Genomic DNA, 27600 nt, shown 5'->3' on the forward strand with positions numbered 1-27600 from the left:
GAGAGGGTTCCCCAGCAAACCTGCCCTCAGGGTGAGAGGGTTCCCCAGCAAACCTGCCCGCAGGGTGAGAGGGTTCCCCAGCAAACCTGCCCGCAGGGTGGGGAGGTTCCCCAGCAAACCTGCCCACAGGGTGAGAGGGTTCCCCAGCAAACCTGCCCGCAGGGTGAGAGGGTTCCCCAGCAAACCTGCCCTCAGGGTGAGAGGGTTCCCCAGCAAACCTGCCTGCAGGGTGGGGAGGGTTCCCCAGCAAACCTGCCTGCAGGGTGGGGAGGGTTCCCCAGCAAACCTGCCCTCAGGATTCCTTGGCCAGAAGTGATTCTGCTCTAGTCTCTAGCAGCTGAACTCATGATCTGAGTGTGTCATAGCACCATTTCACACCTGCAGTCAGCTAGCTGCCTGTTTGCCTCCTGAAAAAAAAACCCTAATTAGGCTGTGTAATAATCAACTGAAAACTGTGTGATGAGTTAAAGTGTGAAGCTGTTTATGAGCATGTGCCTGTCTAATTCATCTGGAGCTGAATGCTCAAGTGCATTTGTGTGCTTAAGGCACAAATGTGTCAGAAACAGCACAGCCACGATGGAATTGCCCTTTCTGTATGTACAGTAGAATGCAGGAGGAAGAGGGTTTTTTCCTTTTTGTTTTTAAACCTTCAAATAGAAGACTGTGACCACTTGATCAAGGGAGGTGCTCTGCCCTGGTAAGGCCTCATCTGGAGTACTGCATCTAGTTCTGGGCTCCTCAGTTCAAAAAAGGACAAGGACCCACTGGAGATAATCCAGCAGAGAGCCACTGAGATGCTGAGGGGACCGGAGCCTTCCAGGGAAAGGCTGAGAGAGCTGAGCCTGTGGAGCCTGGAGGAAACTGAAAGGGGATCTAATTAGTGCTGATGAATAGCTAAAGGGTGAGTGGCAGGAGGATGGAGCCAGACTCCTCTCAGTGACAGGGCAGGGAGGGGCAGCGGACCCAAAACGGAGCAGAGGAGGTTCCAAGTAAACATAAAGAAAAACTTCTTTGCTGTGAGGGTGGCAGAGCACAGGACAGGCTGCCCAGGGAGGTTGTGGGCTCTCCCATCTCTGACAAGATTACAAACCTGCCTGCATGAGTAAATCCTGTGTGATTTAGTCTGGGTCGTCCTGCTCTACCAGGGCATGGGACTAGATGATCTTCAGGGATCCCTTCCAATCCTCACCCTTATGTCATTCTGTGGGATTTAGCACCTTACCTTGCAGGCAATAGCAGCAGCTCAGGTAACGGGGAGATGCAGAGGAGTAAGCGTCCAGAGGTGGAGCCCAAATTGCTGCCTGTCAGCAAACCATCTCTGGAACTCCCTGCTAAAGGTGAGCTATGTCGTTCCTTCCCAAAAGTGGGCACCATGGTTCCCCCTGTTTCCCTTTGCATAGCTCTAACCCCTTGCCCTCAGGCAGGAAGGCTGTTTGCAGGCTCAATTCATCTTTTTGGTGTTAGCAGCAGAGTGGTTTTGCCTACCTCAGCTTGGCAACAGAGCTTCACGGGCTGGCTTCGTGCCCTTCTTCTTTTGGCCTTCCTGTTCAGCTCTGCTTCCTTGGGCATTTCCTTGAACATCTCTGCTATGAAGAAAGAGCCCAGGGGTTGTTTAGGCTGGAGAAGAGAAGGCTGAGAGTGGATTTCTAAATGCCTACAAATATTTGAAGGGTGGGTGTTGAGATGAAGGTGGACAAGGGCCAACAGGTTCCCTTGGTTGTCCCCATGCTAAGGCAGCCCAGTGAAGTGAAGCAAAAAGTAGCCCCATAAAAAGAATGCAGGTCCTTTTCTAGTGATGTAGCTCTTTGGATGCTGTAGGGCCAGAGAAGCAGAGGCACTGACTCAAGGGAAACCATGAAGGCAGTCAGCAAAGCAAAAAAATCTCTACCTCCCCATAATACTCACTGTGCCACCTGAAATTCATTGCCTACCCCTCAGCCATGGACAGACTGCAAGATAGCTTTACTGCAGACCTCTGCTGTGCTTGCTGCCATGATACAAGGTGGCTGTTCTACTTGTGACTTGGTTTTTCTGCCGTTTTACTGCTTCGTGGAGCTGCTGCAAAAATCATCCTTCAGTGGAGAACAGGTTGCCCAGGGAAGTGTCTGAATGCCCATCCTTGGGGGGGGTTTCAAAGAGATGGAGATGTGGTGCTGAGGGTAGTTTAGCACCAGACTTGGTAGAGTGAGAAGATGTGGTGCTGAGGGTGGTTTAGCACCAGACTTGGTAGAGTGAGAAGATGTGGTGCTGGGGGTGGGTTAGCACCAGACTTGGTAGAGTTAGATGCTGGTTGGAGTGGATGATCTTACAAGTCCTTTTGCATCAAAAAGAATTCAGTGCTTCTTTGATTGAGACATGAAGAGGACAGGGTAGGTGAGGTGGTGGTGAGATGGTGTCGTAGAGATTATGTCCACATGTTATGTTTTTACCTTGGAAATCCATCGTGGATATTGCTGTAGTTTTCCATGAGGTTCCTTCTTTCATCTGGGCCATGCAGTTAGCCTTTGCAGCCTATAGTCTTTTCTTTTGGACACAGGGAGCTTGGAAATGTCACAAAACCAAAAAAGTTTAACTTTTTCCATCTTACAATATATGGAACTTAGGAGATTCCTTTCAGCAGGCAGCTCTGCTTGCAGGCAGTCTTTGTGGCTGTGGTGCCAGAGTAAAGTGCTTTGTCTCAGGGCACTCCTGGCAGATGGTGCCAAGAATGCTGCCTGGATTTGGGGTGTCTTGCCTGGCCCTGGGCAATGCCTCTGAAGGTGACAGGCAGAGCAGGGTGTAAACATGGCTGGGAGGAAGCAGCCCTGGCAGCTAGGGGACAGAGCCATGACTGACAGCTTCAGAAAGGATTAGGGAATCCTAGCACACAACCCAGCAGCACTGGTGTGGCCAGGGGCATGTGGGTCTGGAGTGTGGGCACAGCCCTGCTTGGCCCTGGCATCCCAGCCTCTCTGCCTGATTTAGAGGGGGGAAAGCATTTGGCTGCTGGTGCTGAGTTGAACATCTGCTTGGCAGTGATCTGAAGGGGGCTGGGTCGGAACCATGGAGCAAATGACTATGTTGCCCTCCTCTTCGTGAGGGAGCCTGTAATTTCCACGTGCTGCTTGAACACTGGCAGATCTGGCTTCATTCTGTTCCTCCTGTAACAGGCAGGAAAGAAAAGGGAAGGGAGGGGTGGAGGAGAGAAAATGAAGGGACAAACAAAGGGAAAGAGAAAGAGGGAAGGGGAAAGGAAAGGAAGGGGAAGGGAAGAAGAAAGGGGAGGGAAGGAGGAAGGAAAGGGGGAAAAAGGAAAATAAAGGTGGGAGAGAAGAGGAGAGGAAGAAATGAGGAGAGGGAAGAAACCCCAAAGCATAGAGTTCAGTCTGCTTGGAGTTCACACATGGGTCTTGCAAGTTTAATGATAATTTGATTGTGTCCTCTCCAAAATACTCTGCTTTTTGTGCTGGAGTTTCTTGGGGGGGGGAAGTTTGTAATGGGCAGTGAGTTTTTAAATGCCAAACAATGAAATCTCCTTGTACAGGAAGCTTCAAGAAGGATTCTTCCTTTAAAGTGGCAGGCTCCCTCCTTTCACTCATGCAAAAAAAACTACCAAGAGCCTTCTGACTGACACCGTAGCACAGCATGCTCTGTCCCCAGTATCTGAGGGCAAACAACAGAACACAAAGAATATTCTCAGGGTGGAAGCTCTGCCCAGTACAGAAGTTCATTACCAGCAACTACACCTAACCAGCCCTGCTTCCTTCTCTCACCTGCCTAACGTGTTTTGCCAAGGGTCTGCTGACCCCTTGCCTCATGCATGCTTTGTGAAAGTTAAATCAGAAGTGATTATAGGAAGCAGTTCATCTGTCTGCTTCGGCCTGCAGAAGGAGAAGGAAGGGCAGAAGTAAATAAGCAGCACCCAGCATTCTGAGGCAGAGCCTGATCCATTTTGCAGTGCATGTGAAGAGGGTATTTTGAAAGTTTTGCATCAGCTGTTGGATGCTATTTTGGTGATGAATTCCAGCTAAAATAATGTGGATGCTCATAACTGTGTGAATAAATGACCCCTAACTGCCTTCTTAAAATACCCTACCAGTCTGCTGTGGGAAATTTGCATTTAACTGGGCTTTTTTTCCCCCTCTCCATTTGTAACCTGGTGTGTTGTACAGGAGAAGTGTGCTGCTGAGCTCAGAGGCTGCAGGGTTGAGTTTGTGCATAGCAAAGACATGGATTAGGTGCAGTGATTATCTCAGCTCAGGTAACCTAATCTTTAGTAGCCTTTGATGAAGAAGGAGGTCTGATTTTCTCCCTCAGCCCTCCCTTGGATATTCCCATGTCAAAGATCTGAGATTCAGTGGTGAGCTACTTGGAGCCATCTGTTCCCGGCTGCCCTCAGCAGTAGTGCAGGCTCTTGCCAGCTCCTGTGCACAGCTTTAACATTCCCTCCCTCAGCTTCGCTCCTGTGTTCTGTAGCATCCCTACCTGGAGAGGAAAAGCTTCCCATCAGCTTTACAGGTGCTGAGCTCCCTGCTAACCACTTAAAGTTGGGAGCTAGTTCTTTCACAGGTGCAAAGTCACAGATAGCATTGGGTTGGAAGATGCCCTCCAAGGGCATCTTGTCTAACTCAACTGCACTCAGCAGGGACACCTCCAGCTAGAGCAGGCTGCACAGGGACCTATCAGGTCTGATCTTCAGTGTCTCCAGGGACAAGGCCTCAACCTGGGCAATCCATTCTAGTGTCTCACCACTCTCATAGTGAAGAACCTTCCCTCTGATGTTTAAATTCGTTGCAGTCAAAGATGAAAGGGTTTGAAGCAGGAGCTGGCACTCACCCCTCTCCAGACTCCCCTGTCTCTGCCTCCTTCTTTGCCTGGAGACCTTCCTGTGCCATTAGGGCACAGCCCTCTACAGGTGGTTAGTTTGGATCAGGGACTGGTGCAAAAATTATTTGGGGCTGGATTCCTGTGGTTTCTCTACCCCAGCATGCATACAGAGCAGGTGTTGGGACTGATGGGAGAGTGAAACAGGTTCCATCACCCTGCCACAATGCTCTGGCCCTTGGTGGCTTAGCAGAGGACAGCTGTGCTACCATGGCTTGTGTTACTTGTTAGAGGAGGGAGGCTCTGCTAATCTTCTCAGAGCTGTACAAACACAAATAGTGGGCAGCTGATCATCCCAACAATGCTGTAGCCTGCACTGAGGTGTCATTGCCACCACATAAACAGATTAACAGAACCCTTCAGGCAAAAAAAGGCAAAGCATGCCTCTATCCCCCATCACTCTGAGCCCTTGGTTGGTTTAAACCATTCCCAAGTTTAGGTAAAAAGGTCCCCCTGAAGCAACACAGCTCTTCTCAGCATGGAGAAACCTAATCAGGCCACAGCAAGGGAGAGTTAAGGGAATGAAGAAGGAAGCATTGGAGTTGTGGTGAGGAGAGGCTCTCCAGATTCACAAATGAGACTGTGTTGGAAGGGACCCTCAAAGTGTCCAACCCTCATGCACTACATTTCAGTATCTGAAGGGGACCTACAGGAAGGTTGAGGAAGGACTGCTTAGCAGGGCTTTGAGTGGTGGGCCAAGGGACAGTGGTATGAAACTGGAGCAGGGCAGATTTAGGTTGGATGTCAGGAGGACATTCTGCACAATGAGAGTGGTGATGAGACACTTGAACAGACTGCCCAGGGCTCTGGCTTAGGCCCTGTCCCTGGAAACATCCAAGATCAGACTCAACGTGGCCCTTAGCAGCCTGCTCTAGTTGGAGTTGTCCCTGCTCATTGATGAGGACCTGAGCACCTCATGGGTAGGCAGACTGCATCTCACTGGGGAGCCGCCCCAGTAACTGGCCTTTGTGTTTTGAGGGGTTTTCCTCTTAAAACAGTCAGGGTTTGCCTTGCAAGTACCTGATACAAAGAGTTTTCTTTCCATTGCAACAGTGCTCTTTCTCAGAGGGCACTGAGGGCAAGGTGAAAGCTATCTTCTAGGACAGGAAGAAATTCGTCACCATGGGAGTGGTGAGACACTGGAACAGGTTGCAGAGAGTGATTGTGGATGTCCCCTCCCTGGGAGTGTTCATGGCCAGGTTGGATGAAACCTTGAGCAACCTGGGCTAATGGAAGATGTCCCTGCCCGTGGCAGGGGGGCTGGAACTAGATGATCTTTAAAGTCACTTCCAACCCAACCCAGTCCCATGAATCCGTGTTGTTGTGTCCCTCTATGGAACCAGAAGTCTCTGTAGGCTTTAAAAAAAAGCACAGCTAGAGGGAAAGGAAGGACTTGTTTTGGCAGGATCAAGCTGAGGGAGTTCTGGAAGACTATACTTTATCTCAGTTTCTTTGAAAAGGTGGAAGTTTTCTTCACCATGCATCCAAAATAACTCTCAGACTTCCTTTTAGTGAAGTTCAGCAGCAGCGGAGGCCCTGCAGATAAACTTCAGATGGGCGCTGGGCTGAGCGCCGCTCACCAGCTATATCATTTTTCCTTTCCATGGTGATAGCACAGCTGTGTTTTCCCTGATTTCAGCGAGTGAAAAGGGCCAAGCAAAGAGCTGGCTTGTGCTGGGGCTCCCAAGGGATCACACCTGGGCAGAGCAGGCAAGCAGAAGGCTCCAGCTGCCTGCCGCGGGAGCTCATGGCGCAGTTCTTAGCTGGAGGTGGTCAGGCTGAGGCCGGGGGAGAGGCTGCAGTTTGCTGCCTGTTATTTTTCCAGGTTCGTCCCCAAGCCATGGATTGGTGAGGGAGCTGGGCTTCTTGTTCTGCAGGTGCTGGTGTCCTGTCCTGCCCTGTCTTTTCAGGTGGCAGTGAGCTCCTCTTAACACACCCAGGCTTTGCAAAGTGAACACAGGAGCTGCTGCAAGGAGGTTTTGCTCTTCACAGAATGGTAGGGGTTAGGAGGGACTTCCAGAGATCATCCAGTTCAACACCCCTGCCAGAGCAGGGTCACTCAGGGCAGGCCACAGAGAAGACATCCAGGCAGGGTATGAAAGTCTCCAGAGAGGGAGACTCCACAGCCTCTCCGGGCAGCCTGTTCCAGTGCTCCATCACCCTCAATGTAAAGAACTTTCTCCTCATGCTGAGGTGAAACCTCCTGTGTTACAGCTTGTTCCTGTTGTTCCTTGGTACCACTGAGCGGAGCCTGGCACCTTCCTATAGACACCCACCCCTCAGATACGGATAGATATTAATCAGGTCCCCTTTCAGCCTTCTCCACTCCAGACTAAACATTCAATCTCTCAGTCTGTCTTCATAGGAGAGATGTTCAAGTCCCATAGTCATTCTCATTAGTGAAGATAGAATCCAACTCCCCTGCCAGAGCAGGATCACCTAAATCAGACCATATAGGAATATACCCAGGCAGGCCTTGAACATCTCCAGAGACAGAGACACCACCACCTCTCTGGGCATCCTGCTCCAGTGCTCTGCCACCCTCACGAAATTCCTTCTCATGTGTAGATGGAACTTGCTGTGTTCAAGTCTATGCCTGTTACCTCATCCTGTCACTGGGGACCCCTCAGAAGAGTCTGGTTCCACCTTCCTGACACCCACCTCTTGGCTATTTGTAAGCATTAATAAAGTCCCCCTCTACCCTCCCCTTTTCCAAGCTGTTGCAGAAGGCTGCATGGTGAAGAAGAGACCTCAAGCCTCCGCCAGGTTTTGCATTTCCACACTGCATGTTGCCAGATGTGGTTCTGCACTGGGCAGGCTAGCACAGCAGTGGGAGACAAGTTGGCTGAGAGTGCCATTAGAGAGCAGGAGGGCTTGGAGAGGACTTCTGCTTTGCACAGGCCAGGCTGAGGAGGGACATTTTACAAGGGCTTGTACTGATAGAATGAGAGGGGAGGCATTGAAGCCTGAGGAGGGCAGATTGAGACTGGAGATAGGGAAGAAATTCTTGACAGTGAGGGTAGGGAGACTTTGGCACAGGTTGCCCAGGGAGGCTGTGGCTGCCCCCTCCCTGGAGGTGTTCAAGGACAGGCTGGATGAGGCCTTGAGCAGCCTGATTGACTGGAAGGTGTCTTACCCATGGTGGGTGATTGGAGCTAGATGAGTGTTGTGGGCTGGAAGGGACCTTAAGGATCAATGATACTATGACTGGCAGTTTCTGCATTCCTTTAAGACCACTATTTGCAAAACTGTTGGTTCAGCATCATGATGCTTCAGTTTCCCCATGTCCTCACCACCTCCAGGAGCCATTAAAATCCTGAAGAGGAAAACAAAAAAACCAGCCACTTTGTGCTTGACTCATTGTTATTTTTGACAGCAAACTTGCAAGTGCTTTAGCTGGCTGAGAGAGCACTTCTGGAAGTTACAAGTGACAGAGCTCTGCAATTTCCCTCTGGCAAACCATTTCTGACAAGCTGCTGCAGATTGCATTGCTTCAGCACTTTGAGATGAATCTTTTTTTCCTAGTCACCCTCAGACGTTTTGCTTCACATGGGTTGAACCCCTTCTGCAAAGCCATTAGAGGCAAGATGAGCAGTCCAGCTGAGGAGCAGGAGAAGGCTTTTTTCCCCCTTGTGATTTGTTTCTGATAGATGCCTATCTCAGAATATCAGCTAGGCCCCTGCTTAGTCAGCCCTTCTGCTGTGGCAAATCCATTGCAGTGAGAAGTAAACTGCAGTAAATGATTAACATAATCTTCTTTACTAACGATTCCAGCTACTTAATTTAATGAGTCACTTCTGAAAGTCTGAGGGAGAAACGGAGACAGCTCTTTTTTTGTTCGTTGGCTGGGGGCTTTGTGTGGGTTTTGGGGTGGGTTGGGTTGTTGGGATTTTTTGTCTGTTGGGTTTTTTTTTTTTGATGATCAAGGTGTAGCCATTTGTATGCAGAAGCCTGGTGGTGTTTCTTAAGGCAGCCATGTCACAGAATGTTAGGGGCTGGAAAATCACCCAACCCCCCCCTGCCTGAGCAGGATCACCCAGGGAACACATCCAGGTGGGTTTGGAATATCTCCAGAGAAGGAGACTCCACAACCTTTCTGGGCAGCCTGCTCCAGAGCTCCAGCACCATCACAGGGAAAATGTTTTCCCTTCTGTTCCTGTGGCACCTCCTCTGCTCCAGCTTGTCCCCAGTGTTCTTTGTCCTGTTATTGGACTTCCCTGAGGAGAGCCTGGCTCTGTCCTCCTGACACTGTCCTGCACATCTTTATCAGCAGCAATGAGGGCAGCTCTCTCAGCCTGGCCTCATAGGGAGATGTTCCACTGCCTGCAGCAGCTTCGTGGCTCTGGGCTCTACTCTTTCAGGCACTTCCCTGAGGTCCTTCTTGAACCGAGGGGCCCACAACTAGATGCAGCCTCACTGGGGCAGAGCAGAGGAGCAGGAGAACCTCTCTCAACCTACTCACCACTCCCCTTCTAATCCCCCCCCAGGATACCATTGGCCTTGGCCACAAGGGCACCTTGCTGGCTGGTATCAAAGGTGTGCTTGCTCACTTCCAGAAGGAAATGTGTTGCACGGCTCTTACAAAGTTGCTGTTATGGTCATGATTAATGATTCTGTTACCTGAGTGGTGAAACCACAAGACTTCAGAACCATCACAGCAATCTCAGATCTCTACTACATGCAGCACAAACTTTTCTGACTGAGCATTTGAGGGTATACAACCACAGAATCAGTCAGGGTTGGAAGGGACCACAAGGATCATCTAGTTCCAACCCCCTGCCACGGGTAGAGACACTTCACACTGGAACTGGCCTCCCTCTTCCAACAACTCTGTTTTGGGTTCGTTTCTCTCCTGTGGCATCTGACCATGTTTTCAATAGCTTTCCCCCAAAAGCAAGTAACTGGAGCTGGATTGATTTCAGCAGACTTTAGAGAATGTTAGGAAATATTTCCTCACTGGAAGGGATCTCAAACACTGGAATGTTCTGCCCAGGGCAGTGCTGGAGTCACCATCCCTGGGGGTGTTTAGGGATGTGGTTTAGTGTTGACCCTGCTGTGTTGGAGCGAAGGTTGGGCTGGATGACCCTGGAGGTGTCTTCCAACCAAATACCTTCTGTGATGTTGTGAAGCCAGTGTTTCTCTGACTGCTGGTGGCTCAGCAGGACCATTTTTTCCTTTGGTAGAAGAGCCTTTCTCTCAACACCACGTCCTCTCTACCTGTAAGCAAGGCTGTTATTTTGGGGTGACTTGCAGCAAACCTCTCATGTCTCCCCCTCTGCCATCTTCCCTCAAATTTTCACAAAGTCCCAGCCAAGAGCCAGTCCTTGTCATGGGGGAACAGAGCTTTTTCCTGCTTCCATCACTGACAGAGTCTTGCTATCATTCCTCAATGGTGGCACTTTGCAGAAGATGTGAGTGGCTTTTCCTTGAGAACGTGTCTGGTTTTCACCAGTCACCAAGTGCCAGGCCAGTGGAGTGGTACCGAGAGTACAGTTCTGAAGTCCTGAGCATCATCCTGCCTTTGATCCTCAGCCACATTCTTCTTCTATTCTGAGAGGTTCTCAAACCACATTTTAACTGTGGACCCTGGCAGAAGTACCTCCTTCTGTTGGTGTTTCACCTGAGTCTGTTCCAGTGGCTGCTTCACCATCACTCTTCTAAAGGATACCAGAAGTAAAATCTCTTCCAACTAATGCTTCTATGGGAGTCATGATTCAGTAGGTTTTCTTCTCTTCCCATCTTCGTGGTCACCTGCCCTAGGTGGGGCTGGAGGGACTGGAATGGATGATCTCTACGGGTCCCTTCCAACCTCTAACATTCTGTGATTCTGTGATGTCTTTTCCAGGATGTAGAGACCCAGGCTCTTTAGATTGCTGCTGTTGAGAAAGCATCTTGTGTCCTTGAGCTTGCCACTGTGGAAATGAGGAGCAGCTGAGGGAACTGTGATGCCCAGTGTCAGGACAAGGGGCAGTGGGTGGAAGTTGAGGCATAGGAAGTTTCATGTAAACATGAGGAGGATTTTTTTTCCCTGTGAGGGTAACAGAAAACTGGAACAGGCTGCCTAGGGGGGTTGTGGAGTCTCTGTCTCTGGAGGTATTCAAAGCCCACCTGGTTGTATTCCTGTGTGATCTGCTGTAGATGATCCTGCTCTGCAGAGGGGGTGGACTGGATGAGCTTTGGAGGTCCCCTCCAGCCCCTGGCATTCTGTGAACTGGGGTTGTTTAGCCTGGGCCAAGGGGAGGCTGAGGAGAGACCTCATTGCTCTCTACAGCTTCCTGAAAGGAGACTGCAGTGAGGTGGAGGTTGATCTCTTCTCCCTAGTAACAAGTGATAGTACAAGAGGAAATGTCCTGAAGCTGTGCCAGGGGAGGTTTAGGTTGGAGATTAGGAAAACTGTCTTTGCTGAATCAGTGGTCAGGGCCTGGAACAGACTGCTCAGGGAGGTGGTGGAGTCACCATCCCTGGAGGTGTTCCAGAAACGTGTGTACGTGGCACTTGGGGACATGGTTTAATGGCTGTTGTGGTCTTGGGTTGATGATTGGACTGGATGACCTTGGAGGTCTTTTCCAGCCAGAACAATTCTGTGATACTATGCAATGCCCTGAGTGACGCAGGGTGGAGGCAGTGCCAAACCTGCAGATAGGCCAGGGAAGCACAGCAGATAGGTGCAGCACCTTGGTAGTTGCTTTTGTACCTGCTTTTTTTTTTGCCTGTATTCGTTGCTGAGCCACCAAGCTGACACTGCCACAGGGCTGCCTGTTGTAATTCCAAGCCCTCTTTGCTGAGCAGTGGTAGCTGGCTGAGGCTGCATGGTTGTGCACCTCAGATCAAGGTGTTCTTGTCACTTGGTGCTCTCAGGGTCAGCTTTCATTTTAAGGCCCAGTGAATAACTCAAGGGTCAGCAGAAAACTCTCATCTTGGTCACCTCTCCCTTCAGATCTTTGATGAGTGTTCTCACCAGAACAGATGAGGAGCCTGTGGGGTCACTGGTGGCCTTCTGCTTTGGAGGGAGATATCTTGGGCCTTTTTCCCCAGTCTTCAAGCTATTCACCCTTACGTGTCAAGAGCCTTCTCTCTTACAGCAGCCTGAAGCTCTGACAGGAGACCTTGTTGTGAACTAACAGTGCTTATCCCAGCAATCAGAACATCCTACATTTGCTTTGGCTGGAAAGACCTCTGAGATTATCGAGTCCAACCATTATCTAACTCTGCCAAGGCTAGGGCTAAACCATGTCCTTCAGCACATTTCTGCCTCTTTGGAACAGCTCCAGGTGTGGACATTCAACCACCTCCCTGGGGAGCCTGTTCCAGTCTTTGAGAAACCCTTTCAAGTGAAGAAGTTTCTTCTCATAACCAATCTAAACCTTTTCTGGGGCAACTTGAGGCCACTTCTGCTCATCCTATCACTTGATCCTAGGGAGGTGAGACCAACTCTCACCTCACTCCAGCCACCTTTCAGGGAGCTGCAGAGAGCAAGGTTTGCCCTCAGCCTCCTTTTCAGGCTAGACATCTCCACTACCCTCAGCCACTCCTCACCAGGTCTGTTCTCCAGAGCCTTCACCAATTCTGTTGCCCTTCTCTGGACCCACACCAGCACTTCAGTGGTCAGCCAGGTAGCCCTGCAGACACTCTGTTTGTCATCCAGTTGTCCTTAAGTGTCACCAAGCAGGAGGCAGTGTGAACTCCTTCATGAGCAGATCCCTAGTTTGGAGAGCTTGCTTTCTGCCTTCCTGGGCGCTCAGGGTAGGTGTTAGTGTTGCCAAGGTGCCCCTCTAAGCTGAGGACACTGAAGGTGGAAATGCAGCGATTTTTAATAAGGTGAAAGTGGAGGCAGTGCTGCAGCCTCCACGGTCTGCTGCAGACAGGTTCTGTAGCCATGTCAACACATGGAGGAGAGGCTTGGTTCCCCTGCCAGGTCTGAAGGAGGATAAGGTGTGGAGGAAAGCAAAGGTAGATAAGAATGGGGCAAGATAAAAATCGCTGCAGCCTCTTTTCCATTTGCCTGACGCTGAAGTGCTGTCTCCTGCGAGAGGAAGCAAACAGGACCTTGCTGGCAGGGCTGGTTCTAGCTCCCAGCTGCCCTGTTGGGATGATCCAGCAGTTATATCCGTCCTGGGATTGTTATTTTCATCCAGGAGGCTGAAGGGGTTGCTGGCTAGGATATGTAGCCTCCTCCAGTTGGATCATTTTCCCAAGCCTCATTAATTTGCGTGAGAGCACCCACGATGGCTTTGGAGCCTATCCCCAAGAAGCTTGTCCCAGCAGGGCTCAGCCAGTGAGGGTGAAGGGTCCTGCTGGCTGACACAGCCCTGTGTTGAGGCCCTGCCTCCTTGCTGATTCATGCCAGTCAAAGTTTAACTTTGAGAGCGTGCTGCAGGCTGAAGCTGCCTGGGCTGTGCCTTTCTGTTCTTGTTCTGAGGAGCTTCAATTACACCTTGACACAAAATCATAGAATCACCCAGGTTGGAAGGAACTTCTAAAGGTCATCCAGTCCAACTCCCTTGCAGTCAGCAGGGACATCCTCAACTAGATCCAGATCTCCTGGAGCCCTGTTGACCTCACCTTGAGTATCTCCAGGAATGGGGCCTCAACCACCTCCCTGGGCAACCTGTTCCACCCTCACCCACCCGCTGGGTCTACACCACCTGTAGCACTGCAGAAAGGCACTCCTGTGAGGTGGCTCTTGTGGCTAAATCCTAACTTCCCTCAGGCTTTCCAAAGAGGTGGGAAGACTAATGTCACTGGGAAGTACTTGCTTGTAGAAGCTGCTTGTTTTCTTCTGAAGTGTCCTCGAAATGTGGGGGAATGTCTGAAGAAGAGGAGGCTGAGGGGAGACCTCATTGCTCTCTACCGTTACCTGAAAGGAGGTTGGAGCTAAGTGGGGGTTGGTCTGCCCCTCCTAACATCAGATGATAGGCCAAGAGGGAATGGCCTGAAATTGTGCCAGGGGAGGTTTAGGCTGGAGATTAGCTTGACAGGGTGCTGGGCTGCCTCGTTTAGACTGTACTCTTACCCTGAAAGGTTTGACTAGATGATCTTTGAGGTCCTTTCCAACCTGGCATTCTATGGATCTGTGAATTTCTTTGTTGAAAGTGGTCAGGCATTGGAACAGGCTGCCCAGGGAGTCACCGTCCCTGGAGGTGATCCAGAAATGTGTAGACATGGCACTTTGGGACATGGTTTAATGGCCTTGGTGGCTTTAGTTGACAGTTGGACTGCATGGTCTTGGAGGTCTTTTCCAGCCAAAGCAATCCTATGATTCTGTATTGTACTACCTAAAATTATGAGTGCAAAAATTAGCTTTGGGGGGTTTGACCTCTGGATTTGAAGTGCCTTTGTCTAATAAGTTATGAGGACTGGGCTGATGTTGATCAGAGGTTGGAACACTTCTCCTGCAAGGACAGGCTGAGGGAGTCTGTTGAAGAGGCTCTGATGAAGAGAAGGCTTCAAGGCAACCTTTTAGTGGCCTTCCATGATCTGAAGGGGGATTATAAGAAGGCTGCAGAGGGACTGGTTCCAAAGGCCTGCAGTGGTAGGACAAGGGACAGTGGTTCAAGTCAGAGAAGAGCAGATTTAGATTGGATGTTAGGAACAAGTTCTGCACCATGAAGGTGCTAAAACACCGCAACAGGTTGCCCAGGGAAGTACTTGAGGCTCAACAAAGCTCTGAGGAACCTGATCTAGGGGAGGATTTCCCTGCTGACTGCTAGGGCACTGGAGGAGGTCTCTTCCAACCCAAACCTTTCTATGACAAAACCACTTTAAAAAGGGCTGGAGCAATGGTGCAGTTACATTGTAGAGCTGTTGGTAGCTGTCTTAGGATTTGTTCTGCTTCTAGGTCCTTGTTTAATAAGAAAGAAAGAAGGAAAGAAAGAGAGAAGGAAAGAGAGAAAGAGAGAGAGAAAGAAAAAGAAGTAGCTGCTAAAGCAAACACTGCATTAAAAGTCTGCTCCTCATGGGTGGGTCAGCCATTCAACATTCATCCTACTTGTTGGACCTCTCAGATAACCCAGCCTGGCTTTACATCACACTGCAAACAGATCTCTGTGTTTGCTTTCAACAAAGCAAGCTCTGCTTTCAGTGCTATGCTGGTTCGAGAGGATCAGCATCCCTCTTTGTGTGTTAAATGCTTGAAGGTGTGCTCACCCCTTGGACAGAGCCTTGCCAAGCCTTGTTTTCAGAAGAAACAAATACCCACAGTGAGTGTTCATGGAGTAAGGGACGTGTCTGGTACAGCTCAGTGGGAAACAATGTTTAGAGAGTGCATTCTTGACAAGGAGAGAAGGTTTTTCAGGTAAAACCAGTCTTCTCCCACTGCCCATACAACTTTTCTTCACTCTTGAGATTGCATCTCTAGCTAACTGTTGTGGCAAGTGAAACCTCTCCCTTAGAGTCATCGTAGCTGCAGCACAGCTTGTTTGTGGAGATGGGGGAGATGGTGCATGTGGTCCCCATTGGGATGGGACAGAGGTGTGATGTTGAACCATATCCTTGTATGGTAGGTGACCTGTGGTTCACAAATCATCTCCTTGCCTGGTAGATGACCTGTGGTACACAAAGCATCCCTTTGACGGGTAGGTGACCCATGGTACACAGACCATCCCCATGCCTGTTAGGTGACCCATGGTTCACAAACTATCTCCTTCTGTGGCAAGTGAGTCATAGTATGTGAACTAGCCTACTCCTGGGGAGATTCCAATTGGACTGTGGGTGATAGGTTGGACTGGATGACCTTGGAAGTCTCTTCCAACCTGGTTGATTCTATGATTCTATTACTCCAGAAGATTCCCCGTGAGAACAGCTGGACATTGGAGTCATCTCCCAAAGGAAGCAGTGGATTCCTCTACTTTGGGCAGTTTTAAAACTCAGCTTGCTGGGCTGTCTCATTTCAGCTAGACTACTACCTAAATAGGTTGGACCTTGAGATCCCTTCCCACCTGGCAGTCCATGATTTTTCTTAGTTGAAAGCACCACCCTGATCTACTGGGGGATGTCCCTGCTGGCTGCAGGGCGGGTTTGGACTAGATGACCTATGGAGGTCCCTTCCAACCCAAACCATTCAATGACTGCATCTGAGAAGCCACAGGTATTGGCAGCCGCCTGTTTGTGTGTGGTATTCCATTCACCTGATTGTTGCTGTGTACTGAGGCAGTTAATTATCTAAGGGAAGCACTCCTTAGGAGCCAGGGACGTAAAAAAGCCCAGGTAACGTTCCTTGCACAGCAGAGGTGAGGGACAAAAGGAGCAAAATTAAATACCTGGGGTTTGGAAATGAAGGCTCTGATGGACTAGCATTTGGCGAGTGTTTAGAGAAGATGATGTGAAAGACTTTCTGCCTTAATGGGACACCTGCAGCTTAACCAACCTGCCAGTATTTTTGTAGCTTGGCTAACTGGTAGGGTCCAGCTTGGGCACACTCTGCTCTCTGAGGCTGCCAGCAGGCCTTGGACAGCTGCATCATCTGACAGAGTTTAGCTCTGCTCTTCAGAGGGAGCTTCCAGTGCAAGCGCTCTTCATCACTCAGTGCCCAGTGTAATACCCAGCATGCCAAGCAAATCTGAGAGGTGTTGGTGAATAGATCACAGGTGGTCCATGGCATATGATTTTTCCTTCTGTGTGTGGCAACAGCTTTTATGGCTTGGCAACAGTTCTACCTTATTTAAGTATTTAATGTGAAACTGATCAAAGTGCCTATTGCAGTATGCTTCCAGCGCTGCAGGCGTGCGCAAAGTTGGTGAGTGGCAAAAGCCCTGAATGCCTGATGGTTTGGGTTTTTTTCCCCCTCCAGAATGCCACAGACAGCTCCTCAAACTCCTCTCAGAAAAGGGAACAGCCTGTGCGAACTTTGGCTTCTCCTGCATCCTGCGAACATCGAAGAATTTGCACTCGTGGACACCTTCACGACCATTACAGCTCTGACCACTACCATCTAGAACAAGTAAGGTTTCTTCTTTGTGTTGCCACCTAAAGGGCCGTCTGCCATAGCTAAGGCTGGTGTTGGTTTTTTCCCCCCACCCCCCTTCCCTTTCTGTGTCCTGTTTTTTGGGCTCCCCAGTTCAGGAGAGGCAGGGATCTGCTGCACAGACTCCATCAGAGAGCTACAAGGATGATTGGGGGACTTGAATGTCCTCCCTATGAAGACAAACTGAGAGTCCTGGGGCTGTTTAGTCTGGAGAAGAGAAGGCTGTGAGGGGACCTGATCAATATCTATAAATACCTGAGAGGTGGGTGTCCAGATGAAGGTGCCCGGCTTGGTTTGGTGCTGCCCAATGGCAGGACAGAACAACAGGTACAAGTTGGAGCACAGGAGGTTTCACCTCAGCATGAGAAGAAAGTTCTTTATGGTGAGGCTACCCAGAGAGGTTGTGGAGTCTCCTCTGGAGACTTGAAATCCACCTAGATGTGTTCCTATGTGGCCTGCCCTGGGTGATTCTGCTCTGGCAGTGGGGTTGGATTCAGTGATCTCTGGAAGTCCCTTCCAACCCCTAATATTCTGCACTTTCCCCTCTTTCCTTCTCAGATAGCTTTAAATGGCTTCCAGTTATTTAAAACAGAAGAGTTTGCACAGTGATTTCATGTGTTATATCACCTGCACACAGGGCATTGTAGGTCTGTGACAGTCATGCTCATCCCTGAGACTAAATTCTGTACAAAGGTGGTGAGACTCTGGAATATGTTGCCTCAGAGAGATTGTGGATGACCCTTACCTGAAGGTGTTAAAAGCCAGGTTGGATGAGGTCTTGGGCAACCAAGTCTAGTTGAGAGGCTGCCCACGGCAGGGAAGTTGGAGTTGGTGCTCTGCAGCCTGAGCTGTTCTTGTCTTTTCACAAAGTGAGAAGGCAGGATCGTAGAAGCACCTGGCTGGAAAAGGCCTCAAGATTGCAGAGTCCAACTATGTTGTAACATGTCCCTGGACACAACTGTTAAAACACACCCCTAAGCTCCTCATCCAAACAGTGTTTTAAACATCTCCAGGGATGGTGACTCCACCACTACCTCTTCCAGTACCTGATGACCCTTTTGGTGAAGAAATGCTTCCTAATACCCAATCTAAACCCCACCTTGTGCAACTTGAAGCTATCTCCTCTCCTTCAATGACTTATAACAAGGGAGAGGAAACTGCCCCTCACCTGGCTCAACCTCCTTTTAGGTAGAGAGTGAGAATCACAGAATGGTTTAGATTGGAAGGGACCTCAAACATCATCCTGTTCCAACCCCCTGCCAGAGGCAGAGACACCTTCCACTAGAACAGGTCACTCAAGGCCTCATCCAACTTGGCCTTGGACACCTCCAGGGAGGGAGCAGCCACAACCTCCTTGGGCAACCTGTGCCAGTGTCTCACCACCCTCACTGGAAAGAACTTCTTCCTAACGTCTAGTTTAAGTCTCCCCTCTGCCAGTTTAAACTCATTCCTCATTGTCCTGTCATTACAAGACCTTGTCAATAGTCCTTCCCCAGCCTTCCTGTCACCCCCTTCAGATGCTGGAAGGCCACTCCAAGGTCTCCTGGAAGCCTTCTCTAGGCTGCAGAGCCCCAGCTCTCATAGTCTGTCCTTATAGCAGAGCTGCTGCAGCCTTCTGAGCATTTTTGTGGCCTCCTCTGGACTTGCTCCAACAGTTCCATGTCCTTCTTGTGCTGTGGGCTCCAGAACTGTACAGAGTACTCCAGGTCTCCCCTCACTCTCATCGTCTTCAGGCTGAACAATTCCAGCTCCACACAGCTCAGCCAGGGTGGAACCAGGGCCCAGGTTTTCCATGTGGATCTCAGATTTAAGCCATGCCCTGTGGCAGCCTTGCCAGCAGAGCTGAGGGGTAGGGAGCACTGAGCAGTCCCCAGTCCAGCAGAACAGAGGGGCCGAGCAGCGTGTCGGTGACTGCTGATAGCAAAGCGAGCTCACTTCTCTGTTCTCCCTCCCCTCCCTGCTTCTGCAGTCAGTCCCACGATCCTACCGGCACGTCAACTTCCCGGACGATGACGAGGAGATCGTGCGCATCAATCCTCGGGAGAAGATTTGGATGACTGGGTACGAGGACTACCGCCACGCCCCAGCGCGAGGCAAGAGCTTCGACCCCGACGACATGGACTCCTACGTGCGTTTTGCCAAAAGCGAGGCCTCCAAACACGAGTACACTTACCCTTACGTAGACAATTCGGACTTTGACCTGGGTGAAGATATCAAGGGTGCTGTGATAAAGACTCAACCTGTCAAATTCAAGCCCAGGAGGAAGGAAGATGGGGAGAGGTCGCGGTGCGTGTACTGCAGGGACATGTTCAACCACGAGGAGAACAAACGGGGCCAGTGCCAGGATGCTCCGGACCGCGTCAAGACGTGCATCCATCGAGTGAGCTGTATGTGGTGTGCAGACACTATGCTCTATCACTGTATGTCCGACCCAGAAGGAGACTATACGGATCCTTGCTCGTGTGACACCAGTGATGAAATGTTTTGCCTCCGGTGGATGGCCCTTATCGCCTTGTCTTTCATTGCTCCATGTATGTGCTGTTACTTGCCGCTTCGGGCTTGTTACCACTGTGGGGTCATGTGCAGGTGCTGTGGTGGAAAACACAAAGCTGCTGGATGACTACAGATGTGTCGGAAGCCTTCTCTCTCTTCTGTAGTTCAAGGAACACGTTGGTTTTGGAGCATTGAGGTCACTCATTCTGATGCAGCCACTGTGCCCAACAGCATCCGGAAGCCGCCTGTTCTACATCCAGTCGTCCGGGGCTCACACTGCATTGATTTGCTCATCAAGTGTTCTAACTAACTAACCTACAGCATAAGACTTTTGTATTATTAATCTGTAATCAAAACAGACTCGTCTTGTACATGTTTATATTATTTTATTATTTTATTTTTTATTTTAAATTTTTTTTTAATGTTGTTTTTCCTTTTTCTTTCAGTTTTAACATGAGTTTGAGAAAAGGAACTGCTTTAAATGGTGGTGGATTGTTAGAACATCTCCAGGTCGCATCTGTCTTGCCCCCCCCACCCCCAGCTTGCTCGATGCCATCCAGCATGCTCGCAAGCTTCAACCTTTCCAGCAAGGGGGTGGTGTGGTGGATGAAATCTCACTGGGAAGATATTTTAACTTGCCCTCAAGATATTGTGTGTGTATAGAAGGTGTGCTAGTAACAAACTTGTACCACAACACAGTATTTCTGGTTTTCTTTGGGGTCGTTGTTCTGTTTTTGGAAGCCTAAATAGCCATCTGAGCTGCAGTTTCTCTTCCAGAGTCCATCATCATTTCCTTCAACAAACATCTGAACTTCTCTCTGTTCCTCAAGCTCTGCGAGCAGAAAGCAAGGCTCAGTTACCATAGTCACATAACCATTGAGAATCTGGGAGCTCTCCTTACCTGTAGTCATTTCAGACCACTACTTGAAAGGGAAACTTAGACATTAGGGGTTTTCTCTTTTTTTTTTTTTTTTCTCCTTTTTTTTTTCCTTTTCTTTTCCTTAAATAACATTGGAAAAAATAAAACTGTGTGTTCAGAGTTTTGCCCAAAAGAAAGGGAACTTCTCTGTTAGCCAGCCCGTGTGATGATCTGTGAATAAAACACTAAGGTTCCAGATGGGGAAAGTCGTTGTTATGCAAAGAATTAACTAACAATGCAATGTCAAAAGCACTATTATGGCAACTGTGGGGAAATGCTGCATTAAGTGGTGGAAAGTTGTCTTTGTTTCTTTGTTTTCTGTATCATACACGAGCATGAGAACATAGGCATCCACGGTAGAGATCTGAACAGGTATTGAGAGTCAAAAAAAGCCAGGATGTTAACCACCACTTCCATTTCCTGACCTGAGGTCCCGGTCCTCCAGATGCTTCCACGTGTCTCGATGTCTCGCGTGTGTGACCGTTCTTGCTGCCAGACTGAGCATAGGACTGGGCATATTCCTGAGCCACCCTGCTTTGGCAGGGAGCTTGGGCTGGGTGATCTCTGGAGGTCTCTTCCAACCCTTACCACTGTATGATTCTAGGTGAGTCTTTGCAGGAGCCGGACTGAAGCATCTCCCTGGCTTTTCCCTCCCCACTTCACCACCCAGATTTATCAAGTGGATGTGTAAGGTGCAGGATAAAATTACTTTAATTGTGGTGTTTTTTTTTCATTTGTTTGTTTGTTTTGTTGTTTTGTTTTTTAATGTCATGTTGTCTTGTGTACAAGGCTTGTAATTAGCTTGGAAAAAGAGTATTTTTCTAATATATTACAAGGAATAGCCAAATAATTTTTATTAAAAAAAAAAAAAAAAAAGAAATAAAAATAAAAAATAAATTAGTGCAGTGAGCTCTAACTAGCATAGTACAATCTGAATCCTTTGAGGCAGCTAGGGATTGGCTTGTCAAAGCTGGCACTGCTGTTCCTGCCATAATTTCTTTCTGCAGTAAATTGCCAGTGGGCCGCATGTCCTTTCCCTCCCTCTATTGCACATTGACATCAGTCTTAAAAAAAGAGAGGAATTTCTTTTTCTTTTTTTTTTTTTGTTTGATTTTTGGTTTGTTTAATTATTATTATTATTATTATTGTTATTAATTTGCCAAATAAACGTCAAAGGAGCGCTTGCCATTCTTTTCTTGGTGGAATGTCCCAACGGTTCCTCTGAGAGTTAATCACAGCTTGTTGTTTGGTTTGGTTTGTTGGGGGTTTGTTTTTTGTTAGTTAACCATTAATTAATTATGCAATGTGCTTATACACTCTAGAGTTCCTTAGGTTTAATTCGTAGCAGTTGCTGGGGATTTCTTCAGTTGTTGGTGGAGGGTGGGGTGGGGTGTGTGTGGAAATACTAAATAAGTGAATGATAGGGGAGAAAGGGATGGAGTTGTTGTACTCTGGGTGATGTGTCTGGGTTTGCTGAATGGAAGATGACTCTTTTGTGCCTCGTAGCAATTGACAAATCTCTCAAATGGTGTCTAAAACCATCAAGCCAGCCTCAAGAGAAAACAAAAAAAAAATGGATCAACCTTTTTATTTTTTCTTTAACCTTTTTTTACATTTCTGTTCTCAGAGTGGTTTCACATCAACAAATATCTGTAAGGTCTTCTCTCTACAAAGCACAACACTACAAAGAAAAGAAAAACAAAAGATCTTACAGCTTTTTGTCTGCTCTCAAAGTGCCCCTATTTATTTTAAGTATAAAGTAGACCTACTCCAAGCCTTTTTCTGTATGGCTGGAAATAGAAAGGAAAGAAAGAAAGGAAAGAAAGGAAAGGAAAGAAAGGAAAGGAAGGAAAGGAAGGAAGGAAGGAAGGAAGGAAGGAAGGAAGGAAGGAAGGAAGGAAGGAAGGAAGGAAGGAAGGAAGGAAGGAAGGAAGGAAGGAAGGAAGGAAGGAAGGAAAAAAAAATCCCTCTTTTTTTTTTAATTTAATTTTTTTAATACTTTTTTTTTAATTGCTATATTTTTTCCCCCCCTTTCCTCCCCTATTCTCTTGAGGGGTTTTATTTTTGTGTACTCCTCGTAGATTTTGCTGCGTGTGTTGTTTGGTTCGTGAAGGCAGTGGTGTAAGGGCACAATGACAGACATGGGTGGGGTCTGGTGGTTTGGTTTTGGTGGGTTTTTTTTGTTTGTTTTGGTTTTTTTTTTTTTTTTTGTTTCTGGTTTTGTTTTGGGGTGGGTTTTTTTGTTTTGTTGTTTTGTTTTTGTAAATAATCTTTCTCCTATTGAATTTCCACACCGCTGCTGAACGGGTGTGGAGCGTTCTCCCGGTCAGCTTTGCAATACTGACATCAATCAGTCGAGAGAAATTAGTCAGATTTTATTTTTGTATCTGTGGTAACAAAACATTAACCAGATTATTATTATTATTATTATTATTTCTGTTGTGGAAAAGGTTTTGGTTTTGTTGTTTGTTTTTTTTTTTTATTATTATTGCTTTTGGTTGGGAGGTTTTAGTTTGGGACTTTTGTTTGTTCGTTTGTTTCGCTCACGTTAACAAATTAAAGTGCCTGAAGCCTCATCATTATTGTACCTATATACTAAAAGTTAAAAAAGGAAAAAAAAAAAAAACCACCCCAAACCCTGTTGTATTGATTTTTATAAAGCCTTTTTACCTCTGTGTAAAAAAAAAAACATGAAAAAAAAAAACCCACCCACCCCCACACACACACACAAAAAAAAGACAAAAAAAAACCCCACAAAAAAAATATATATACACAAGTGTATGATGTACATTTTAGTTCTTAACTTCTTTTTTTATTGTTTCTAATATGTATGATCAGTGTAGCTGTTGCTTTCCCAATGTACCATGTAAATATAAAATACATGATATCAAAACGACGCCGCTGCCTTGTCCTTCAGCTGCCTGGGAGGTGAGGGGGAGATGCTGCCTCCTGCCCAAAAGACCTCACAGTTTCTGTGGGGAAAAAGGAAAGGAAAAAAATAAATGTGTTTATTTTAGGTTTTTCTATGGCAAATGTTGCTAGCCCTAGGGGACAGGTGTTTTTTTCTAGTGGTTTTTGAGGTGGTTTTCAGGTATTCCATGCATTCTGAGAGAGTGAGTCCTTGTGGCCGTGACAGCAATAAAGACTCCTCTCCCTGGCTTTCTCCTCTCCCTGGCCATCTCTTCTCCCTGGCCTTCCCCTCTCCCTGGCCGTCTCCTCTCCCTGGCCTCTTCCTCTCCTTGGCCATCTCCTCTCCCTGGCCTTCTCCTCTCCCTGGCCGTCTCCTCTCCCTGGCCTTCCCCTCTCCCTGGCCTCTTCCTCTCCTTGGCCATCTCCTCTCCCTGGCCGTCTCCTCTCCCTGGCCTTCCCCTCTCCCTGGCCATCTCCTCTCCCTGGCCTTCCCCTCTCCCTGGCCGTCTCCTCTCCCTGGCCTTCCCCTCTCCCTGGCCATCTCCTCTCCCTGGCCATCTCCTCTCCCTGGCCTTCCCCTCTCCCTGGGCTGCATCAAGAGCAGCAGGGCAAGGGAGGTGATTCTCCCCCTTTGCTCTTGTCAGACCCCACCTGGAGTAGTCTCTACAGTTCTGGAACCCCCAACACAAGAAGGACCTGGAGCTGTTGGAGTGAGGCCAGAGGAGGCCACGAAGATGCTCAGAGGGCTGCAGCTGCTATGAGAGTTGGGGCTCTGCAGCCTGGAGAAGAGAAGGTTTTGAGAAGACCTTGGAGTGGCCTTCCAGGATCTGAAGGGGGCTACAGGAGGGCTGAAGAGGGACTATTGACAGGGTTTTGTAATGACAGGACGAGGAGGAATGGGTTTAAACTGGCAGAGGAGAGATTCAAACTGGATGTTAGGGAGAAGTTCTTGGCAGTGAGGGTGGAGAGACACTGGCACAGGTTGCCCAGGGAGGTTGTGGCTGCTCCCTCCCTGGAGGTGTTCAAGGCCAGGTTGGATGAGGCCTGAGTGACCTGCTCTAGTGAGAGGTGTCCCTGCCTATGGTGGGGAGTTGGAACTGGATGAGCTTTGAGGTCCCTTCCAACCTAAAGCCTTCTATGACTGTCCCCCAGGAATTGCTTTGGGCTGGGCTAAGTAGGCTGCTGGGGACATTGTTGTTTTCCTTTGTCCCAGCCAAGCTAGAGCAGCCCCAAGGCCAAGGGGAAGGCAGCGGGCAGGGCCTGCGGGCAGGGCTGCCCTCCTGAGGCTGCACGGTGGGGGGGTGCAGGCCTCGCCGGTGCAGGCCTCGGGGCCGCCGGGGAGCTGTGCCTGCTGCAGGGAGCTGTGCCTGCTGCGGGGAGCTGTGCCTGCTGCGGGGAGCTGTGCCTGCTGCGGGGAGCTGTGCCTGCTGCGGGGAGCTGTGCCTGCTGCGGGGAGCGCTGCCAGCCCTGCGCGGGAACGGCTCCTGTGGAGATGGGGGAGGAATAATCTCCTGAAAATGGGCACCACTGCAGCTGCTGGACTGACAAAAGACAAGGAGAAGAGTGAGTGTTTCTCATTGTTGCCTCTGATGGGAGCTCGGCAGGACAACACTGCCCTGGAAGGCAGCTCCGGAGCAGGGCCTCGGGGAGTCCTGGCGCACAGTAAGTTACCCATGGGCCAGCACAGTGCCCTCATGACCAGGGAAGCATACTGGGGTGCGTGAAGACGAGTGTGGCCAGCAGGTTGAGGGAAGTTCTCCTATCCCTCTGCCCTGGTGAGACCACACCTGAAGTACTGTGGCCAGTCCTGGGCTCCTTGGTTCAAGCCAAACAGGGAAATTATACAGAGAGTCCAAGGGAGGATGACTAAGGACTGGAACGTTTGTCTTTGAGGAGAGGCTGAGAGGATTGGAGCTGTTTAGCCTGGAGATTTTAGTAGCATTTATAAACACCTAAAGGGTGAGTGTCAAGAAGGGGCCAGGCTCTGTGCCCTGTGATAGGGCAAGGGGCAATGGGTGCAGACTGGAACACAGAAAGTTCCACCTCAGCATAAAGAAAATGGCTGTTAATGTGCTGGAACAGGCTGCTCAGAGAGGTTGTGGAGTATCCTTTGAAGAGTTCCAAGACTCCTCTGGCTGCATTCCTGTGTGACCTACCCCTACAATTGTATGACCCTGTGTGCTGCTGAGTAGCCCAGTGTTGCTTTCCTGTGGGTAAGGGATAATACCACCAAGGTGATAACACAACCAAGTTGCTTCTTGTGCTGCTGAACCAAGCTTCTTCAAGCAGTGTGTGAGGGGGGAGGCAAAGAGCACAAGTGCCAAACTAGATGTGTCCTTCCCAGATGACAGGTTTGCTTGCTGCAGGGGCAGCTCTTTGTGTCATCTGCACCCACCCAGCACATGGGGTGACGCCCTGATTGTCTCAGTAACCTCAATGACTTCATTCGTCGCAGCTTTGCTGAGATCCTGAGTCCATGTTTGCCTTTTATGGGTTTATATTTGCATTCATCTGCTTCTAGGAGTGTTTATGTGCTCATATAGATTTTTGTTTACATTTATGATGCAAGTGTGTATTTGTTAGAATGGTTTGTGTCTACACAAGGCTTTGCAGGCCTCACAAGAAGCAGACGCTCCATGGGGTCAGACGTGTTGAGGAGCACTCTTGTTGCACACAAAATCCCTTGGTTGCATTGGTGTTGGCTCCAGGCATGGCTAAACTGAGGGCAAAGGGGCTCAGATGACCTGTTGCTTACACTTCTTGACTAATGGTAACAAGGAGACTTGAGCATTCTCCCCTGGACATTTGACTTCAGCTCATCCCACACAATTCAACAAAGGCAAATGTAGAGTCTTGCACCTGGGAAAGAGCAATCCCAGAGGTCAGTATATGTTGGGGACTGACCTGGTGGAGAGCAGTGAAGGTGGAAACGACCTGGGGATCCTAGTAAATGGGAAGCTGACCATGAGCCAGCAATGTGCTCATTGGCCAGGAGGGCCAATGCCATTCTGGGGTGGATTAGAAGGGCTGTGACTAGTAGGTTGAGAGAGGTTCTTCTGCCTCTCTACTCTGCCCTGGTAAGGCCACATCTGGAGTACTGAGCCAAGCTCTGAAACCCTCCAGTTCAAGAGGGACATAGAACTGCTTGAGAGAGCCCAGTACAGAGCCACAAAATTGATGAAGGCAGTGGAACATCTCTGTTATGAGGAAAGCCTGAGGGAGCTGGGGGTTTGCTGCTTGGAGAAGAGGAGACAGAGGTGACCTCATTAATGTTTATAAAGATGCAAAGATGAGTGGCAGGAGGCTGGAGCCAGGCTCTGCTGGGTGATGCCCAGTGACAGGACAAGGGGCACTGGGTGGAAGCTGAGGCATAGGAAGTTCCACATAAACATGAGGAGGATTTTTTTCCTTGTGAGGGTGACAGAACCCTGGAACAGGCTTCCCAGGGGAGGTTGTGGAGTCTCCCTCTCTGAAGATATTCAAAACCCACCTGGGTGTGTTCCTGTGTGATCTGCTATAGGAGATCCTGCTCTGGCAGGGGGGCTGGACTGGATGAGCTTTGGAGGCCCCTTGCAGTCCCTGACATTCTGTGGTTCTGTGTGAAGGTCTGACTGAGCCATGTATCCTCTTGAAGCCAGTAGCGTTCTCTCGTTATTGTCTGTGAATCAAAGGGTTTATTTGTGCCTAGAGATTTTTTAAAAGGACCAGGAAATTGGTACATTTGGACCCTGGATCCATGGAAAATGCCCCCACCATGACACAAAAGCACCATGAAAGGTAATCAGCCTTCTGCTGATCATAGAATCATAGAATCAACCAGGTTGGAAGAGACCTCCAAGTTCATCCAGTCCAACCTATCCCCCAGCCCTATCCAGTCAACCAGACCATGGCACCGAGTGCCTCATCCAGGCTTTTCTTGAAGACCTCGAGGGATGGTGACTCCACCACCTCCCTGGGCAGCCCATTCCAATGCCAATCACTCTCTCTGTGAAGAACTTCCTCCTAACATCCAGCCTACACCTACCCCGGCACAACTTGAGACTGTGTCCCCTTGTTCTGTTGCTGGTTGCCTGGGAGAAGAGGCCACCCCCCACCTGGCTACAGTGTCCCTTCAGGTAGTTGTAGACAGCAATGAGCTCTGCCCTGAGCCTCCTCCTCTCCAGGCTAAACAACCCCAGCTCCCTCAGCCTCTCCTCATAGGGTTTGTGTTCCAGGCCCTTCACCAGCTTTGTTGCCCTGATCAATGTGGAGGTCCTGGGCTTAGTCCTGCTCATTGCCTGGGATGAGCACTGTCCTCTTGGCAAGCTGCAAACAAGGAGATGTGAGTTTGGAGAGGATGCAGATATTGTAAGCTTGCAACCCTACCAACCAAGGCTGAATACTATATAGCTTTAAAAAGCACAGTTTCACTAGTAAATGTACCACAAATTGCATGTCAGAATAATGTCCAGTC

General features: G+C 49.1%; 1 protein-coding gene across 1 annotated transcript in view; it reads left to right on the plus strand.

The window, feature by feature from the left end:
* SPRED2 (sprouty related EVH1 domain containing 2) overlaps window positions 1–23133 on the plus strand; it is a 99589-nt gene extending 76456 nt beyond the window's left edge. The window contains exons 5-6 of the mRNA XM_064146217.1: window positions 16652–16801; window positions 18795–23133. Of these exons, the coding sequence (XP_064002287.1) occupies window positions 16652–16801; window positions 18795–19445 (801 nt within the window). The 3' untranslated portion in view covers window positions 19446–23133. The remainder of the gene's footprint in view (window positions 1–16651; window positions 16802–18794) is intronic.
* The last annotated feature ends 4467 nt before the right edge of the window (window positions 23134–27600 follow it).

Source organism: Pogoniulus pusillus, chromosome 7, assembly GCF_015220805.1.
Source record: "Pogoniulus pusillus isolate bPogPus1 chromosome 7, bPogPus1.pri, whole genome shotgun sequence".
NCBI lineage: Eukaryota > Metazoa > Chordata > Aves > Piciformes > Lybiidae > Pogoniulus > Pogoniulus pusillus.